This window comes from Pyxicephalus adspersus, chromosome 5 (genome assembly GCF_032062135.1).
Source record: "Pyxicephalus adspersus chromosome 5, UCB_Pads_2.0, whole genome shotgun sequence".
Lineage (NCBI taxonomy): Eukaryota > Metazoa > Chordata > Amphibia > Anura > Pyxicephalidae > Pyxicephalus > Pyxicephalus adspersus.
The window spans coordinates 76,354,574-76,376,678 of NC_092862.1; the positions used below are offsets into that span (position 1 = coordinate 76,354,574).

The window sequence follows — 22,105 nt, forward strand, 5'->3', positions numbered from 1 at the left end:
AAGACCTATGCTTTAGTTCTTAGGTGGGCACACCACCTGTGACTAATAAAAGAGGATTTTATTCCATCTGTGAGAATTTTATTATCTGTTTTATATAATGAAGAATGAAACAAGAATTTCTGAAACAGCTAAAACTCCCCCAAAAAATAATGGACAGGATGGAGAGTTGGGAGTTATGAATAATATCTCTCTCCTAAAATATCCAAGGCATAGAAAAAATCTGAACCCCACCACAATCCATGTATTACTATTATATAACAGTTGGGTTGACTGAGCCTTTAAGGTGTTTTTCACATGTAAAGGTACCAAAATATATTTGATGACATTCTCCCAATCTAGACATTTTGGTTGGTGCAGGAGATAATTGTTATAGACAACTCAAAGCAAATGCTCCTCAGAAATAAAAAAAAACATTAGGCAATCACTACTGTTTTCTAACTTAACCAATAACTAATGCTATTGACGTAGGTTGGAGAAAGGGTCCCAATTTATTAAAGCTCTCCAAGGCTGTAGAGGATACACTTTCATCAGTGGACCTTGGTGATCCAGCACACCTGGAATGGATTTCTTAAAAGTCATTTGCTGTTTGCTAGCAAATGTTTTGAATCCTGGGCCAGATCCATTCCAGCTTTGCTGGACCACCCAGGTTCACTGACAAAAGTGTATTCTCTCCAGCCTTTGAAAACTTTAATAAACCAGACCCAAGATGTGTACCTCCCACACCTCTGCAAATAGGCTAAACATAAACAGTTGCTTGAGGTGACCATCCATGTTTAGGGACCCAAAAGCCATTAGAGATGCCTTAGATCTTGCCAGATTATAAATGCACTTTTGACCATTTTAATGCCCAGCTTAGGTCTATGGTCAGCAAGACGTAGGCTGCCTTCATGGTCACTCTAAAATGCTTTTATAGCTTTCACAGCTAACAAACAAATTGCACTGCGCTGTTTAAATCACATAATTCACATGGAATACCCTTTGTTTATAGTTCTGAAAATAACATGTATAAAACACCTTCTTTCCATTTAAATTATGGTCACTTAATCTCTCCAAAAGTACACATATTTGCAAAAAAAGTATTTTAGAGATGACTAGACAAAGAGTTAATATTGTGGGTTAAGAATAGAGAATTTATTAGAGGGAGAGATGTAGAGAAATTTACCTGGCATTAATGAGGTACTGTGCTAAGCTGATATTTGCTGGAGATCCTGTGATTGTAACTTGCCTTTCACCATTGCCTTCTGAAGCATTTGCGATTTTGATCTGTGCTCCTGACATCTGCCTGATTTCGTTAATCTTGCTGCCTTGTCGACCAATAATGCAGCCTATTAGCTGAAAGCAAATAAAAACATTTCAGTACACATCTGATTATGAAATACACTGACAACCACTTAATTTTTGTAGTACTACTGGTATAAATTCCATGTACACTATTCCCAAACCAGAGTTTAAGGGAGATTTACAGTTTTAATTTCAGTTGTGATTTTGGTACTATTGGAGGAGAAGGACAGAAAAATCTTTGTTCTATAAAGAAAATATTTTATTTTAATACCATTATATTTGGGTTTCTAATACCCAAGTAATAAACAAATAGGTGAGTTTTTCAGGAAATATAGGGTTTTATACATTAGATTGTGAGCCCCTTTGAGGGGCAGTTAGTGATATGACAATGGACTTTGTAAAGAAGTAATCTTTTAAAAGAGATACCAGTTCTGGTGACAACAATGCAGAAGGAATCTTTCTCACTCTGAAGAGATTCATTACACTTACTGAAGAAAGGCATTGAAAAGAAATTTTCCAGGTGGAACATAAATGACCTGTCCTATCTGCTAATGGCATGGTGCCCCCTTTATGCACTCTCTATGCTAAGACAACAAGGTACAGATTTTACTACACAGGATATAGCTGCTTAGAAAGAAAATGTACTGTAAAACATTGCACACCTTTTGTTTTGCTGTACCTAGAATTAAGTCATCATATTATATTACGCTGCATTGTGTTTTATATATATCTTACCTTGCTATATACAAGATAAATCACATATACAAGATTGATTAGTTTGTCATATTTTAATGTTTAGTCAAAATCATAAAAAAGTATTAATGATCAATTACTAAATAGTATCTTTAAATCTAGTGCCCAACAATATATTTATACAGTTCATAAATACAACTGACCCAACATTAAATCTTAATGTTAATAAAAAGATGACATTTCTCCAAAACTAATAATTAAAGTAGTGAGAAAGATAACATTTTGTTACAAGAATGCAATTATTATCCCATTTGCTTAATATAAGAGAGGGGCGAAGGATCTTAAAAAAAAAAAGTGAAGAGGTGGTATATTCTCGTCTTTAGAGGCCAATGCCGTCCGCCTTCAACTATTCTAGTGCAACAGCCTTTTTTTATATTGTTTTTTGTCGTTTAACAGTTCCTCGGAGTGTCTGCATCTCCTACAACTTGTTCCAATCTTTACATAGTGACTTGGAGGACAGAAGGGAGAACTACACTGCACAGCAGAGGACAAAGCATCTGACACTTCCAGAGGTGTCAAAGGCCAAAGACAAGAACAGAGGCTGCAGTCGTAAAATAGAGGGGAGGTAGGGGACACAGGACACCAGAGGGATTAATATACTACAGTACATGTTCCCTTGCAGTAGCCTTTCAGTTCTATTTAAAAACAACCAAACAAAAAAAAAACTGACAGGGTTGCTTTAACAAAGCTATGCTTTTAACCACAATGATTTTAGATGTTGTACTTATATTAAAACCTCAAATTTTGAAAAGTAATAATTCACTTACATCATTTGGAATGGTAAGTTCATGAGAACTGGTTGGAGAAGTAGCATCCAGTCCTAAGATTAGAAGCAACAAAAAGTTATGGGCAAAATTTACCAATAGCATGCACATACAGAACAAAGGAAATGTAAAAAACACACACATAAAACCACAGATGTAAAGAAAATGAAAAAGATCATACTGCAGCAAAGAAAAGTACAGAACTTACAGCAATGTGAAAAACGTTATTATGGGGGAACAGTAGAAAGTCAGCATAGATTTGAATATATCTCTTATGCATTAAGAACTGTCGGTCTAACACCAAATGGCACTGGACAAAATGCCACTTGATGCAATTGAGAAGCAGGATAGACAAAGGAATTTAACTAACTGGAACATGGCTTAATTGAATAGTGCTTAGCTAATACTTGCACTCCCTGCCTGCTTAAATAAGCAAAGTTACCTATTTGATAATAAAAACAAAAATAATAATAACAAAAAAAGGATTGATTGTTGTTACTAAAGAAAAATATTGTGGGAGTTGGGCAGGATAAACAATGAAGGCAAGTGGATTTTAAATCAATAGGGTTAGTGGTATTTCAGACATCTCAGGAGGGAAGGTTTATTGGAAAAGGTAGGAAACAGAGAATACTGTAAGTTGCATACATTTGTTTTATAGAGGTATGAAGAGAGTTACAGGGAAAAACAACGTAGCTGAGGGCTGGCTACATTCATACATTCAAGATGCATTCTATTGTTTTAATAAGGAAAACATTTAAGGAGCAAAGCAACAGCTTTTATTATAAGGAATAAGACTGGAAAGTCTAAAGCAAGCAGAATAAGACAAAATTGTCTAATGTTTCATCATGTACATCTTCATAAGATCAAATGTTTATTAGCTTCTAAATGAATAAATACAATATAATACTTCTAGAGTATAATGAACAAACTGAATGATATATTATAACTGCTGTACATGAATGGGTATAAAAATTCTACTGTTTAAGGCCAAATTGCAATTTCTTAGAATTCTTGTACATGATAAAAGCAACACTCAGGACCATCATACTGCAAGCATGTACCAATGTAATGTTTAGATAAAAGAACAAGTAATAATTGTTGTATTCGTTTTATGGTTATTTTGTATTTCTCTTAATTATTTTACATACTTCTTAAACAAGATATTTTGTTTTCAGTGAATCTAATTACTACTAGTCATTATGACTGTGGAAAGTCAGGTATAATGGAATTTCAGCTAACCTGTGGGATTTGTTTAATCCCACTGCATAATCTATTCATTTCAACGTATATTAGTATATGCTTGAGTACGCCTGCTCCTCTAATGGACAGCACAGGTATCTTTAGTTTATGTTAATGGAATAAAACAAACTGAGGCAAATTAAACAGACAAAGCATAGGTGAATGCAGCAGCAAAAAACAAAAACAAGAAGCATCATATAATAAAGATTAAAAAAGGATAATGGTCATTGACTGCATTTAGTAAAAGAAATGATGTAATGACCATGGGAAAACAAAGGTGTTAAGAAGAAGGACATTCTTGGGGTAATGGGTACGTACCAGGGAAACCAGGGGTGGTCTGCCCAAGGGGAGTAAAAGGGGTATGCTGCATAGCCAACTGGTGAAGCTTGGTCAACTGCAGGGCAGGATGGGAAATTAGAACTAACCAATCAAATGTAATTATATCAGAGTACAGAAAACCATCTATTTTTTAAAAAATAAAAACAAAACAACTGGATTATTGAAATTAACAGAAAGATAGGATAAAACATTCTTATCTAAACTATGATAATAGATAATACAACAAATAGAAATATGTTACATTGTAAATGTTATTTTACTGAATAACTATAGCTAATGTTAACATACAAAATAACACCACATGGGTGGAACTTAAATTCATGCAAAATTAAATTAATGACAAAAGTACAAATTTCTGTTTGCATCTGGGCTGCTATACTTTCTACAAAATGAATTCAGCTAATTCAGTTACTATTTGCTATACAAGTTAGTACAAAGAAAATCAATGAATCTCCTATGGAAAGTAAATGCTGCCCAGTGCAAATAAATAGGGTAAGTCTGACATTATTGACATGCTCTGGACTCACGTCTGGATGTGGAATAGCATACTGCCCCTGAATTGCAAATGCCTAGAAAACAACAAGTAAATAAAAATTACACTTGAGATTTAATAAATTTATTTTACCAATAGATGACTATGGATGAAATTATACAAACATGATTTGATAAAGGATACAGTACAGTATTGTAATTGACCAGGAATCAAATGCTCAGATATGAGCTAGTTTGCAAGTGATTAGGCAGGAACCTGGTTGACATTGTCATTTTAGATGGACAATTCAGTCATCAATGCTTCCAAATATAAACCAAAGTACTTATTTTTACCTGAAAGTACAGGAAAATGCTTTGACTGAAGTGTAAACCTAGGGCACAAAATGTGGCTGTCACTGCCAACATTCAAAAATAGTAATCAATATAAATGTCAATAAAATCCACATGAATTAAAAAACCCACAGTGTGTTTTTTTAAAAACACTTATTTAAATGGGGAAACAAAATCATATGGGTCCAGTCTGAATAACCTTTTCCCCTATGTTTACAGGGTAAATAATTTTGTAGTTTTGATTTGGTTATGATTGGTCACTTCCTCCTAAATTATCTATTATGCATTATTGTTAACCACCAGTAGATGGCACTGTGTCCTCACGTAAAGTGGGTAACAAACTGATGTCCCTTGTCTCGGATGGCAAAAGGCTATTACAAACTTTACAGGAACACACTGCCATCTACAGGTGTCATGTAGTATAGACTATGAACTAAAATTCTATTTTCAATGGCATTTTGAGAAAAAATGTCTTTGTTTATATTTGAGTATATGCTGTATTTAACTTTCCAGCATCCAATGTATTAAAAGCCCCTGTTCTGAACTTCACAGCCTCTGAACATATTCTACTTTAACAAGTGTAGAATATTTGCTTACTCTCCAGACTATTAAATATTTGCATGGACTAGAAAGCTGAGATGTTGAGACTTTGCTATACACTGTTTGAAGGCTAAATATAATTCAGCTTCTTTAATAGTTGGCTTATTACCTCAAAGTAAACTGTGGTAAAGCGTAAGTTTAAATTGTATTATATAGCTATTTTGTACAACTTCACACATATACATCCTCATATTACTACAACTTTCACCATAGGTATTTGATATCCCATCAAAAATCCATTGATGTTAAATATTGGGGTTAACCATATAGGGGTCCATATCCATAACAGTAAAAAAAAAATTTTATTTCCTAATTCATCATAAAGTCACAGGCTGGGTGTTCATTTGTAAAAACAGGTAAACCTTCTTGGACTCCAATACACTGTATTTTGTCACTGCCTTTATTATTTGTTTGCAAAGTGAGACAACCACAACTGCATTGGAGTATGGAGATGAAAATTGTATGCATTTACTAAAATACTACATAAAAAAAGAGTTTTGGCGTTGATAAACTGACAAGTTTACATTGCCAGATGGCCATTCAGATGATGTGTTTGTTTATGTGTATACAGTATGCAAATGTAGGTAAAAGCCTAAATATTCTACAATGCTTTATGTTAATTTCCAATGTTTTCTAAAAGGAAATTATATTGGAAAAGCACTTTGAAAATAATTGTGTCTGTCTTCTTCAGGGTAATATTTTCTTGATAATGTGACCACTAAATAGTACCTATTATACGTCAACCAAACATGACTTATTAGCCATATTATTATTGTTAAATGTTCTATTAAACTTTATGGGGATGATTTATTCTGCACAGATTACACCATTTCATTTGAATTTGCTTATATGGGTTTCATAGAGGCATTTCTGTTTGCTAAGCCATTTTTAAAGACAACATGGCTGGGTGTTTTGTAAATGATGATTGGTTATACAAAAGAGCCGTGGAAAAAAAAAACCTATGCATTTGGAGTGCTTACAAAGTCACATTAGAAATATAGGAGCTTTCATGCAATTAAAAAAAAAAACATTAACAACAACTCTGTAGTGCTTAGAAACTAACAGCCATCCCATGTAAATATGGACATTCCCTGAAAGTCAAAAGGTACATATAGCTTGGCACACTCCTTAAACCATTCTAACAGGAGTCTATGAGGGATATATCGTTGTGCGTTGACAGTTTTGGAAATGTACATATGTACCCCATATTCAGAAGTAACAGATTTTTATTGGGACTCTAGCAGTGGATTATGGATGGATGGCTGTCAGGGTAGGAGCAGGCAGCTTATGTTGCCTGGTCCAAAAGCTTTACCATTTTTTCAATCATATTGAGTTTTTTTTTTTTTTAAGAAAAACAGCAACTTCTCTACATAATTCAGACTAGATATGTAAGGATGATGGTTGTAATTTTGATATCCAGTTCATTTCTCCAACTCTTTGTTTCAAAGTTTAAAACAAAAAAACTTTAGAGGTCTAATAAAGTAATAAACAGGGTTCCACAATTACTCCAAGAGCCCGGTAACTAACAGTGGAAAAATATGTCTCACCTGTACTGCAAAAAGGATTATGTCCATAAATTATGTGTAAGAAAGTGGAATGGCACAGGGCAAAAGGTATTGAACACATAAGGAAAAAGAGGTGCAAAAATGAAATCAAGTCAACAAAGCTTCTGAAATCTATCAGTGCAAATTAACATCAGTTGGTTTAGTCTTAACTAATGGCCTATAAAAGAAATTTTTTGGTAACCAAGGTGTTGGTACTTCATTTTACCCTAAGCCTGCCATTACTAGGTGCTCCTCGCAAGATTTCTTACTGAAGAGTCGAAATAATAATCAGAAGTGTTGTCCAAGAGCCAAGGATCACTTGCAGAGTGCTTCAGAAAGACCTGGAATTACCAGGTACAGGTGTTTCAAAGAAAACCATGCAAGTAATGCACTCAACCGACAAGGCCTCTATGCCCTCTCAAAATTTGCTGCACAACATTTAGACAAGCTAGTGATATACTGGGGAAATAAAGTCTGGTTGGATGAGACCAAAATTTACCTCTTTGGATGCGTTTGCAGACACGATGTTTGGAGGTGAAATGGCCCTGCACATCAACCAAAATACACCATACCAACTGTGAAGTTTGGAGCTGTGAACATCATGGTGTGGGGCTGTTTTTCAGCATATGGTACTGACAGATTTCATATAATTGTGAGATGGATGAATGTAGAAGTGTACCGGGACATTTTTAATAAAAATCTACTGCCATCTACCAGGATGCAGAAGGTAAAACAAGGGTGACATTTCAGCAAAGAGAATGATCCCAAACACACAACCAAGGAAACTCTCAATTGGTTTCGGAGAAAGAAAAAAATTTTGTTAGAATCAATCACCCCACTTGAATTGAAAATCTATGGAATGAACTGAAGAGCAGAGTTCATAGAGGAGGCCCTGAAGGTTTCAAGATTTGAAGACAGTTTGCATGGAAGAATGGGCCAAAGTCACACCTGAGCAACGCATGTGACTCTTCTTCATACAGGAGGAGTCTTGAAGCTGTCATTACTAACAAAGGCTTTTCTACTAAATTTTAAATACATTTCAGTAAACATGTTAAATACTTATTCCCTGTGCCATTCCACTTCATTACACATAACTTGGTTCACGGACCTATTTGTTTTGATTTCTTTGTGGATGTGTGGACTACTTGGTAAATTTAATTGTCAATAGCCCCATTAGAAGTATATTTACTGATACTGAGAAAAATGTTGACGTGTTCAGTACTTATCTACCTCGCTGTATTATATTTTCACAATAAACAAAATGCTACAGGCTACCAGAGAATTAGCCAACCTTTAAATAGTCACAGAGTCAATGCAAGTGAGAAAGACATCACAAGTTATTAGACATTACAATAATGGTAAAATCAAGAGGACTGTTTCTGCACTGAGCAAGTTGTGAACCAACATGGGCCGACATTTGTACTACGTTAAGTATGTCTTCAAGTTTAACATTTTCATGGGAGTGGGGAAAGTTTTTTCAAACCTTCTATGCTGTGTGGTTACATGGTGCCTCAGTTATACAGCAAATACACAGCCATTACATTCAAGCTACCTAGCTCTGCTCAGTATAATGACTCTTACTGGGCCATTATAATAATAATGTTCATACCACAAAGAGTTTCTTTTTTGAAAGGATGTTCATTCTATCCTTACCTTCAGATTAGGACATGTTCAATTAAAGTGACACTGACTTTCTAAGGACTTACATACCGTGTTTCCCCGAAAGTAAGACCTACCCCGAAAATAAGACCTAGCACTTTTCCCCCAACCTGCCCTAATATAAGACCTACCCCGAAAATAAGACCTAGTAGAAAAATAAAAAAAAAATAAAAAAATAAAAGCAAACATAAATTAAAACAGTACTCACCGAGCGGGAGACAGCACACAGCGGGCTAACACACAGCCGCACAAGCCGATGCTTTCCTTGTAGTTCCGGCTCCTGTCACAGGCGGAGTGATATTACATGCACTTCGCCTGTCAGAAGCTGAAGTGCATGTAACCAGGCTAGTTCTAGTGAGCCCTTAAAAATGTGTTAAAAAAAAAAATTAAAATAATATACTCACCTGATACGCGATCCTGCGTGTGTTTCTGGCTGCAGCAGCGTCTCTCTTCTGCCAGCATCGTGTCTTTTCCTGTTTGTAAAGCAGGAAAGAAACCGGCACAGCGCCACCTGCTGTTCCATGTCCTAACTGCCGAACAGTGGAAAAAAAGCACAGAGTGATCAGAAGGGGAATTTGTAAGGGGAATCTGGGAATATGGTAAGTGTTTTTTTTCATTAAAAAAAGTATATAAGACCTACCCTGAAAATAAGACCTAGTGTGTTTTTGGAAGCCCAAAAAAATATAAGACAGTGTCTTATTTTCGGGGAAACACGGTAGTATGTTCATTTTACAAAATACATTTTCAATTTGAAAATAAAATTTAGCTTAGCGAATGTGAGGAAGCTTTGCTGACATTAGTCATTCAATTCTGCGAAAGCAAAAAGTCATTGGGCCTGATTTATTAAAGCTCTCCAAGGCTGATACACTTTCATCAGTGAAGCTGGGTGATCCAGTAAACCTGGAATGGATTTCTTTTCTTTCTTTCTGTCATTTGATATTTGCTAGCAAATGTTTTGAATCCTGGACAAGATCCATTCCAGGTTTGTTGGATCAGCCAGCTTCATTGATGAAAGTGTATCTTCTCCAGTCTAGAAGAGCTTTAATAGAGGCCCACTGTATTTAAATTGTGAAGTTGTGCTACAGTCTTATGGAAAGTATTACAACAGACCCAACAAATGAGATATACATTGGTGGATATGATGTTTGAAATACATTTTCTGGAAGTTCTACCTACATTTTGTTCTGCTCTTGTGTTAGCACTTTAATAAAGCAGCACAATGTGATGATACTCCAGTGATCATTACTAAGTGGTTGTTTCTAACATGTTTTTAATGTTGTTTTTTTATTTAGATCATTGTTACTGGTATTGACTCTGTCACCACCTATGTACGTTGGCTGGTTCTGTAAAAGTCAGTAGCAAAATTTCCTTTGTAAGGATAGTGTGTTTGGTTTTGGTTGGTCCTATGATTTTGGCAATTTACTGACCACTAGGTCCTAGTAGTCACATATCTGTATTTGTTTTATTTTTACATTATTTTTGGCTTTTCCCAACTACTGGAATACTAAACTGGATTGGTTACTGCACCATATAAATATACTTTAGTTGGAACTTTGTCAGTTAGTTACATTTTTTAGATAGAAAGTATATGTAAACAGTTATTGAAATTTATTAAAACATGGATGAAATCAGTGTTACTTTGAACTTTTGTCCTTTTTCAGTTGTATTCTTTTCAGCCCACAGTATTCAAACAAAGTTACAGCTAAAACATTTCTCCAGGTCTGATGGTCTTTGATCACTGGATTGTTATCATGATTTAATCCACTTTTCAAAAACTTAACAAGTGAAAAGATATCTTCACCTTCAAAATGTTTTTTTTATAGATTGGGGTGTAATTGTAGGTTTAAACAAACAAAATAAGATTTTTACAAATATTCCCTATGTGTTTTTAGCAATAAAAGATGTAGCTGTACATCAATATTGAAGATAATGACTATTGATATTGTAATCTTTTTATATTTTGGTAACTATAATTTTGTCAAATGATTTATTTTGATGATCGGCCTGCTGCTTTTTCAATGTTCAGTCATAAGCTGAACAACAAAAAGACTTGGTTTTATTGCCATATAAAATAATTAGGTTTCCCTCCCTACCTTACAGGGATGTGCTGTGTGGCCAAGAATGGACAGAAATACAAATCTTTTGACAGGTAAACAGTTCCCATATTCTTGGAGTTTTTTCAAAGTAAACCCTCATTTGTTTTGGTGAATAGGGTCAAGTTTCTTTCTTTTTAAATCTCCAATGTGCAAAAAGAAGTCTTGTTTTTCCTTTTTTTTTCTTTTTCATACCCAATCCTGTTCTAATTCTTTTAAACAGGATTGGGTATGAAAAAAGAATGTAAGCTCCAACTTACTCACTGACCTGAATGAACATTCATGTTCCCAATTTTGTATAATGCCTTTTGCTGAAATAATTTATACACATATTAACACATACCTACTTTTGAAGACATTTTTACACAAGAATAAAATAAACTAAACACATATGAAAAAAAATTCTGAATTGTGCAAAACAAAGACTTAGTCTAGCATGCTTGCTAGTTATCTCCTACAATCATTCCTTGACCATTTAAAAAAAACTATACTTGATACTTTGATAGTGGTGATGTAAACCTATCACTCCAGAATCATCTTAAATCAGATCTTTAGTATATGAACAATGGGAAACAGACACTTTGAAGAGTAAATTAATTTGAAGCTTAATTAAAATGGGAAGACAGCATGCAAAGTGGTTTCTAAACTATTTAATGCATGGTAAACAGGAGGAACCAATAAAATGATAATTAGGACTGTAGCGATTCTGAAATGACAAAGCCGTTGGGGTGAACTGGTGTTTTACGTGCAAGCAATGTCTCAAAACAACATTTACTCTTATACTATACCAGGAAAAACAGAGTAAACTAACAGGTGCTGGTTGAGGTTGGGCCAGGACGGTGTGATTTCCAGCTGAGGCCAAAATGGTGTCCGCTCTTACCTGGCCTCCAGCAAAAATAATAGGTCCAGAGGCAGGCTTTGGGCGATAAGGAATAGTTGCACCTTTCGGCGGCGACTGTTGATGAAAAAAATTGTGTAAATATTTTTGTTACATTGTACTCATCTGCAATTAGTTTTTAGTTGTTATACCTTTTTGCTGTGTAAGTTGATCATCATAAAATTTCTACTGGTAACAATATGGGGATTATCTATCAACATGTCTAAGAGAAAGAACAGTTTCAGGTAGCCTAAGCTGCCCATGGCAATCAGTTGCTTTAAATCCCAATAATACAACAATATTAGAATCAACATTGGCATTGAAGACTCATTTTTAAAAATAGTCTACTCCCTGAAGCCATTATTATAGCTACCGTAACATATTCCTGTGCTTTGCACCCATCCACACAAATTACCACATTTTGTAACGCATTTTAGCAAAACACTAGGGATCCAACAATCCAACAAGATCTGATCCAAAAAACGTGCATAAGCATAGCTTTGCCATAGTATGTTAGGGTTTCGTTCAAATAAATGCCACTGTAACACACTTTACCATGACAAAATGAATTATAAAAATGTGGATTGGCCTTAATCTTACAAAACAAAATTACATAGAATTATAAAATATTTTATACTCACCTCTAACATTACAACACAGATCTGTTTAACACACTGGATGATGGCATCAGGAGTTCCCGATATGGTGACTGCACGTTCTGTTGAATTGGGCAACATGTCCCCTGCTACTTGAACTTGAGCACCTGTAGACTGAAATACCATACAAAAGTGTGTTGAAAACAGTGTACACAAGTACATAGACATAAAATGAGTAGTATCTAGCAAAGCTCAACTACACCATCATCCAAGCTAACAAGTGTCCATCTTGTTTCTTTCCTATCTTGGCAAATGTAAAAAAAAGTTAGGTGTTTACATAAAAGCCTATGGGAAAGATTGGTTTCTTTTTATATATTGGGGTATATTAGTTGGACACACAGTAAAAACCTTTTAGGGGAAATGATCTTGCTTATTACTGCTTTAAAGCCTTGCCTTTCAGTTTAATGTACATATATGTATACGTGTGTATATTTAAATAAATAAATATATATATATATATATATATATATACACAAAATGTAAAATGTGTATTTGTAAATGTACATATAAAGCAGCCACAGGCTTATGCAGGTTCTTCCACATTTTTTTTATTTTTTACAATCAATTAAATTAAATTTCTAATTTGTTTTGCACATTTACAGAAGATATCCCTATAAATTAGTTCATTCAGCACAATCTTTATAATACCAAGCCACATATATATAAACATGCTTTGTGTGCCCAAATGAAAAAAAAATGTGTAAATAGTTTTTTTTAACAATCAGAGCCAGAATTCAACTAAAAAATTAAGACTCTCCAAGACTGGAGAGCATACACTGTCATGGAAGAACATGGGTGACCAAGCAAATCTTAAAAAGATTTCCTAAAAATCATTTGCTATTAGTTGGCAAATGTTTTCAGCCAAGTACCAGATCCATTCCTTGTCACCCAGGTTCTCCTGTTATAATCTGTCTTCTCAAGCCTTTTAATAAATCAGGCCCTATGTGCTTGGCTGTCCTAAATGTCTACTAAGTCTCTAATTCGTTTATGTATCTAAGAATGCTCTTTACTGCTGTACAAATATTTTCCTTTCTTCTGCTGTCTAAGGCTGGGTCTACATGAACGGTTTTAAAAAGGCATATAAACGTTCCTACCACGTTTATATGCGTTTTTATGCACTTTTACAAGCGATTTAAAGCTTAACTTTAAAACGTCAAAAAACTTTTATAAACGCCTATGACTTGGTTTACAGCGAATTGCCGCGATTTTACATAAGCGTTTATAAAAGTTTTACTTTTAAACCTTTCAAGGAATGAGTACCGGGGTACAGAAAACCCCTTACTCATTCCCTAAAAAGGTTAAAATATGTGTGAAAAATTGGACGAGGCTTTAATGTTTAATTATTTTATGTGTGTGTTTGTGTAACAAAACTTTTTTTTCACAGGTTATCTAAATATCAGGATGATTTCCATGGCTGCAATCATGATATGAGCACAGCCCTGGGACATCTGACAGTGAGGGATCCACCGGGCACTAGGGGTTAAATGAGGACAAGGCTCTCCATTCACCCCTAGTGCTCTGTGATTGGCTGAGGTTTTTACGTTGAGGTTTTATCAACTTATGACATAAAAGATATTTTGCAATGAATGAAATGTGCTTTTGAGCTAAACACAGCACTACCATACAGTAATGTCAGCCATCTTGTATAACAGATCAATGTTCATAAAAACAAACCCTATTTTCACTGGGACTAGAGATATATCCTCTACTGTTGATATGCACACAATCAATGGAGTTAAAAAAGTGTCCAACAAATGCACAAACCATTTCAATACCATTTATGAAATGAACTTTGCCTTACCTCCCGGATTTCTTTTATTTTAGAGCCTCCTTTGCCTATAAGAGATCCGCACTGGCTCGCAGGTACAACTAACCGTAAAGTTACAGGTGGTTTGCTTGTTACTGTGCTGTTTGTCATGGAAGCATTGATATCCTGTAAGACATTGAAAAAATATGTATATTTAATCTATCTATCAGCCACTGAAGTATATAGTCATTCTTCAAGATACATTCTAATAGGATGATTTAGGCCTTGTTCCCTCTATGTGCTGTGCAGTGCTGTTTACTGTGTTTTACATAATAAGCAATACACAAGGACAAAAGACAAAGCATGGAGAGCAATGTCTAATGTTCCCACATATGTGTTGTGTTGAAGTGAATTTTGTCAACACACTGCTGTGTGCATTTCTGACCCTTTTTGTGTGTGCTTGTATATTTCATATAGTGGGAACAAGCCCTTATTAAGGAATGCAAGACTTAAACTTGCTTAAAGTCATAGTTCAGATATCCGAGCAGGAACTGTAAATAAAACTTTCAAAGCCTTTACCTACAATACTCAAGCTGGATAGGGAAGACCAATGAGAGCCTACAGTGCCACATAGAACTCTTACATTTACATTGCCTAATTTCACAAATTTTCATTTAGAAGCAAAAAGTACTAACAATATTGTTAGCCTCACTGCTTGCACATTCTATCTTTCTGTAATATATGCATGGAGAAAATACCATATTTTCTCTGTGTTTCATAAAATGTCCTGTTTAGACTAGATTAAACACCACGGGAATAACTAAACTGAACTGTATTATTTCACTTGTTTAAAAAATAAAAATGACACCTGTTGAGAAATGATCTTAGGGATTAGCATAAATCTTTCAATAATTTAGAAAACCCAAACATACTACAATCTGCAGTTGTCCTTTCCCTAACCTTGCAAAAAGGAATCTGCAGTACTTCAGCAGTATGTACTCCCTTTTTAATATCCTGTCCTGTAGTGTATTGGAAATGCAATTATGTCTTTAACATGACCTCCAGCCAAAACATGTATTACTTACATCAGAATTGGAAATCCTTAGGGTTGGTAATATTGCATGTTACTAGGAGTGCTGGGAAGAATTCTGAGTTGAGATTAGTATTTTCGATGAACTATATTAATTAAACCAGTAATATTACCAGTTATAGTATGACTCCAGCTACCAGGTGATGACAGCTGTCATTGTCTGGTGGCCAGATTGCCTGACGAGGTGACAGTTGTCATCAGATGACTGTCAGAACTAACTGACCACCACTACATATGATGTAAGTCCACAATGATTGATCCATGCTGAACCTTTCAAGGACAAGGAAATCCCCCCAATGGCAAACAGAGTCCACATCAATAAATGCATAAATGAACTGACTTGGGCTTGATCTTTCTGTAATCTATCCAAACCTGAAAGAACAAATGTTGGCTATACATACACTTTAATGTCAATTTGGGCAGAAGTCCAAGCCCTATGTAAAACCTAGGCCTAGGAGCCAGGAAACAAACAATAGGGGACACAGTAATAATACAAGTACCAAGACTGCTACCAACATGCAGGAATGCATTGGTGGAATGCAGAAAGATGGCCCATAGCAAACAAACAAAAAAAAAAAATATAGGCGAAGGGCCACATGACTTCGTGTTTAGTGAAGGCGGGTATAATAAGAGGTAGTTGTTTTGTTTTAAACTGATTGGTGGGTGAAGGGGTGTGATAGTGGCCTGAGGGTCGGGTCAAAGGGCAATGATAAAAGGGGGGCTAGCTGGAGGGGATAGGTCAGTTTTGAAGAAGTATAGCCGAGGGAAGGAAAGTGCCCACCCTCCCTCCCTGTAGTTAAGGCAAGTATGTCATAGCAGTGTAGGTGGTTCTTTGGTTGATCCATGGGAGTTATAAATTCATAAAAACAGGGGAATGCGAACTCATTCTAGTATGGGGTTCGGGGCAAGTGGAGCCCCACGCGACACTGGGTTGTCGTGGGGGCAAGGAGGAAGCAGAGATGCCCACTAACTGTTCCCGAGCCAGTGTGGTAGCAGCTGGGAGCCCGTTCGGCTGAGCGGTGGTACCTTAGGAAGAGTGGACCTTTAAAATATAAAATTATAACTGTTTGAAAGTGCGGAAAATATTTTAAAATGTTTCAATGTTTCAATGTGGAAATGATTTAATTAGTGTGTTCTTTTGTTTTAGTTGTATATGTTAAATGTTAATAAATGTATATGTTAAATGTAGCAATAAAATAGGCTGCTATGGCCAAAAAGTTTTTTTTTTTTTTTACTACAAAACAGTTGTAATTATTAAGGGCATGTTAATAGGGGTACTGGGGTACTGGTGAAATTATGAACGGGTCATCTAATCTACCTTAGTCATGGATGTTTCTGAAATATCAGATAATTGCCTCCCCTTGCCACCTACTGTGATTAAATTCCCCTTATTTTTTTATTTTTTATTTTATTATTTTTTATTTAATTACTAACTAACCATATTTTAAGTCAGTTAATTGCTGTGAAAATATATCCTACACTAAGAATTGGTCTATAGAATAGTTATGCAGAGGCAGCTGTGATCATCATAGTACTGTGTCAATAGCTCGAACTACAAAAACTTGGAGGCGCACAAGGGAGCTGACTTTAGGCATGTACTTGCTGGAACATGGAGCTTAAGCTTATCTAAAAATAAAAACAGGTTAATTAGTTACAAACACATTTAAGCTTTCTGACCTCAAGTTGTCTTAGTAAAAGCAGGTTGGAATGTGTAAATATGCTTCTATGCTGATATATGGAGCAAAGTGTGGAATGTCATTTGAGTTCAGTACTAAGAACTAAGTGACATGGGGTCAAAGCCAATGAACAACCTTGTTCTTGACAGCAATCGGAGTATAATGTTCAGATCTTGACTTCTAATTATAGCAGGAAGATAATAGCAATTTATAAGCACGACAGGAATGTAAAGACAGACACCAGGCTTTACATCTGAACCTGTGACATGCAGCTGTAAAAACACATCCCAAAAATCAGACATCATTATAACATGCTGTGGTACAGAACAATAAGTAAGATAAAAGTGATTATTAAAAAGCTAAGAGTAACATGAAAAACTGATCATCTGAATCATACAGGTACATGTTAAAACTTTTTGATAATCTGGCTTCAATCTTTTACAAATCTTATCACCTTCAAACATACTCATGCATGCCAGATTTTAACACATTCCTGTTAACAAACATAGTAATAAGTAAATAGGCCAACAATAAAGTAAAGAATGCTTAAGGTGATAAGCTAGCTCCTGACACTACTATAGAGTGTAAACATTTGTATGTGACCATGGTAAATTATTGATGGTTCAGAATAATTTACTATAAATGTTCATTCTTGATTTTTTAATTAAAGTAAAAACCATAACATTTCATTTAGTAACACTGGTGTACTACATTGATTTCCAGAAGACAGTATTTATAACAGTGATTTTAGCCATGCATCACAAAAATAAAGAAAAAACTTGTGAATGACAAATGGATTGCCAGGTATTTGCACCGATCTATCTTGTTTTTTTATTTTATCCTATTTTTAGGGTGGCCTCTAGTCTTGCACATGAGTTCATGCATTGGTAAATTTGCATTAAAAAGATTAGTGCAGCCTAATACAACTAGTCCAGTCCAAACAAGAAGGACTATGCCTGTACTTTAATTTTCAAAAAAATGCATCCTTAGTCATAAAAATGAAGCTATTTAAAGTATGTATTAATATATATCCTTCCTTGATTATTCCCATGAAAAACTGGATATTGGAAAAAAGCATGTAAAATAAACTAAGTAATTGATGACCACAAAATGCAAATTTGTGCTTACCACCAATATTATATTATTGGCAAAACCTACTTATCTGCTGAAACAGTGAGAAAAGCTCTGTCCATTCTAAATTAAAGAACATTGCTAAAGGGTAAAATAGATTGGCAGAAAGTGTTTATGTTTAGGTATTCTATCTTAAAAAAAATCTGTGATCATACAGATTTCTTCTGACTGTGACAAATGATTCCGTTTTCTGTTGAGTATTTGTGAAGACCATTATTAGCCCTAAAATGTGTTGTACTTTTTTTTTTTTTTAGGAGTATAAAGACTTGATTGACATTTGTCAACCTGTTATCATAAAGAAAGACCTAGATTGTTATGGATTTGGGAGAGGTTCCTATTTGTATATATACTATTTAGAGTCTTAAATGAGGAAAGTTGCTTTTAGATTAGGAAGTTTTTACAGGTGAGGATAATACATTTTAAAAACAAGTAAAAAAGCTTGTCTCCTACCAGCATGAGTGGGACTTGCTCTATGCAGTAAATCATACAAATATATGTCAAATAAAAAGGTTAAATTGCCCTTGAATAGCTGGTTTTGCAGCTGTCACACAGAATGGAAATCTGGCCATTTGTTTGGTGAGGCAGAACCATGGGGGTGTCAGAAACAAAACTTTAATCTGCAGATGTAGTGCACCTGTCCTAGGGAAGGATATATTGTAATCAGGCCCAATATAAAATGATGCATTTGTATATAGCTTTTCTGTCTAGATCAAACTACAAAAAATCCTTTGGTGATCCCCTCTCTCCCACAATGTATTAACAAGTAACTTGATTATCACATATGAGAACAATGAAAGCAGACAGAAGAATGAGAATAGGAATAGGCCTTCATTACTGAATGAGAAAAATATTACATTGTATACGCACTGCGAGGTAGTAAGAAAAGCAGACCCTAAAATTGGGGAGACAAACAACTTTCCAATAAATGAATGACACAACATGCAGAGACACTCTCTGCAGGTCAGGACTGGTATATTTATGATTGATTTTTTATTTTTTAGGTTGTACATTTAGTGGAGCAAAACATGTGGTAAGCACAACTCTGTTTTAAAAAATTAGGAAGTTGTACAATATGCTAAAACTTATTATATATTTATTGTATATGTAACTACAAAAATATTGAAATTTTACAAATAATCATTAAGTGTGATTAGGTACATAAAATATCCCAATTCAAAATTCAAATTGACATTATCTTATTATGGCTAATGTCCTACCCTTGGCAAAAATGTGTGCTGTTAAAGCACTGTGTGTCCTGTAGTGTCTGTCACTAATGCCAATTGTTAAAAGGCAAACATTCTTTTACAATATTCAGCTGAAGCAAATTGAAGTAACTTAAAGAATTTACAGAAATTTAAGAATAATTCTGCTTGGTGGATGTATGTATTGTTCTACCAGTTACCCGTTTTGTTAAATAAGCAATGCTTAGACACATTTATAGGTGCAAAAGACGTTAAAATATGCAATGCATAGACCAAGCACTGTGCTTTGTCACTCTGCGTGCGATGTGGTCTTGTTAAATCAAGTCTAACAGAGATTGCACTAATGCCTGAAATTTTATTAGGCGGTGTCTATGTATCCTCCGATTTACAGATTAAAATCCATTTTCAGATAATCTGACATAGTTTTCATTATGACAAAAAACAGCCAGCCATACATTTGTCTTTGAAGATTTAAAGTGAAAAGAGAACACTGATACAAACAGAACTAAAGTCATTCTTGTGATACTGTTTAAAGTATTACTACTATATGAAAATATTTTAAATATTAATAAATTATTAACAAATAAATTATATTTCTATTATTAAAAGAAAGGACAACTATAGAGTATAGTGCTATATGCAAGATTAATTACAAATGCCTGAAAATTATTTAAAGTGGCTGAAATTTTTTTTTAAATAAATGGCTCTTTTTCCAGAATATTATTGTATTTTTTTTTTCAGATTATAATCTAAAAAAAGGTTTCTTGGTCTCCTAGAAGACTTAATTAGACAAGTCAAGGACCAAACGTGTACCACTAATGCTGTACTTTTATGAAAATATATTGTAGATGCAATTCAAATACATTTAATAATAGGAGGCACAATGAATTATTTATGTGTACTTTCATTCAACAGAAACAAATATATGCCTAAATGGATATTGCTAAGTTTGCTGTTATTACATTATCCTTATAGTCAGACAGGGTTTAGTTTGCCTACTCATCTCCTAAATTCAGCATCTGTTCAGCCGATGCCTGCTTGTGTGTTTTCAGCTCCCTGGTTTATCTTTCAATTTAGCTGGAGTTTATTCTTTCATTGCTGTCATTCAGAATGACTTATTCATCATCTTATTGACAATAAGGTGGAAAAAATGTTATTCCAAATGACAGTGATAGGGGGAATAAATGTGAGCATGTCAACAAGCAGAGACTGAATGAAGGAGACCCAATAGATGGAATAGGCAGAGACAGGTAAAGCAAGGTGTTCCAGTTCAGTGACTTGAATATATATTAAGACTCAAAATACAATGGTATTTTGGGGGCAAAAACATCTTGGTTTATATTTGAGTATATACAGTATAATTATACATTATATTTTAAAATTAGGTTAATGGGGAAATCATATTTATTAAATATTCAGACTCCTTTCCCTGCTCTGTAGTGCTCCACAGTGCTGCTCCCACTCAAGTTTGTGAGTCAGCCAACTCATGAAAACAATGCATTCTGTGCGCAACAAAAAATGCTATATCTCAAAAACTGTTAAGGAAAACACAGAGTAAGGCTGCGCCTACACACTCAGATATTGTCATTGGAAATGATCTTTCCTCATTGTTCCCAGCGACAGATGACTGAAAGATGAATGTGGGATTTCTGTACATGTCAGTACGGATCAATGAACCACGTCGAACGACCACTGTACACATGTCAGATTCTTGCCCGAGACAAGCCCGTCAGCTTGTATCGGGCAAGAATCATTTGACATGTATACATAGCCTAATTTCACAGAACCAATGCAAGCTTTGTATAGTAGCCAATTTACAAATCTATAAAAAATACAATAACAACATGATAGTTGGCAAGTCTGTAAAGTATGACAGCCATATAAACATAATTGAAAACTAAACTCCAGACAGATATAATAAATACAACTAATGAGCTCAGTGTTTATTATTGTAATACTTGTATATATCTACTTTATATATTTTTTTTGCAAGCAGTGTAAACATCTGAATTTGTTTTGGTAATAACCTATTGCCATCCCTATCAAAGAGAGCTCAGGCCTAACAAGGGATGTTGATAGAAGCAGTGACAGAGTGACTGCTAAAGTGAAAAGAGATAAGATCATCAGTCTACTGCTTCTTCATCCACTGTTCAGTCACTGGCTAGGTAAGATACAAGAATTATAGATTTTACTTCTGCAGCAGAGTAAAATATAGTCACATGCCAAACAGGACTTTACTGTGTGGCACATCTGTGTACATCCTAGGACTGGATCAACAGGAATACAATTTCTTTGGCACATAAAACAGCTGTCAAATAGTATTTCATCTGTGCGATTAGTTGTGTGCTTGGAGTTCACTTCACTATACCAACAGTTTATGTAAGCCCTTGGGTATAGGGTGGTAGTGCTATTGGAAAATTCTAGCTATATTTTGTTATTGTATTTTATGTCCAATGTACTGTTTGCACATTCATTTCAAATCCGGCAAAGAGGTCATGCAAAAACTTACCAAATACTTAACCAAATAATAAAAAAGCTATTTAATGTATTTTGTATTTATTGCTCATTTTAATTGAAACAAAAAATTTTTTAACTTTTAACCCCTAAACTGATGTAGAATAATCATGCCTTT

General features: G+C 34.7%; 1 protein-coding gene across 10 annotated transcripts in view; it reads right to left on the reverse strand.

The window, feature by feature from the left end:
- Positions 1-22,105, reverse strand: part of LOC140331146 (poly(rC)-binding protein 3-like) — a 430,678-nt gene that overhangs the window by 20,463 nt on the left and 388,110 nt on the right. For 9 of the 10 annotated variants that reach the window (XM_072411900.1, XM_072411901.1, XM_072411905.1 and 6 more), the window contains 7 exons: positions 14,429-14,560; positions 12,613-12,741; positions 11,906-12,049; positions 4,904-4,945; positions 4,356-4,431; positions 2,802-2,854; positions 1,163-1,332 (listed from right to left, as the gene is read on the reverse strand). In XM_072411900.1, coding sequence (XP_072268001.1) covers positions 1,163-1,332; positions 2,802-2,854; positions 4,356-4,431; positions 4,904-4,945; positions 11,906-12,049; positions 12,613-12,741; positions 14,429-14,560 — 746 coding nt within the window. The remainder of the gene's footprint in view (positions 1-1,162; positions 1,333-2,801; positions 2,855-4,355; positions 4,432-4,903; positions 4,946-11,905; positions 12,050-12,612; positions 12,742-14,428; positions 14,561-22,105) is intronic. The other variant, XM_072411907.1, reaches the window with a different exon arrangement.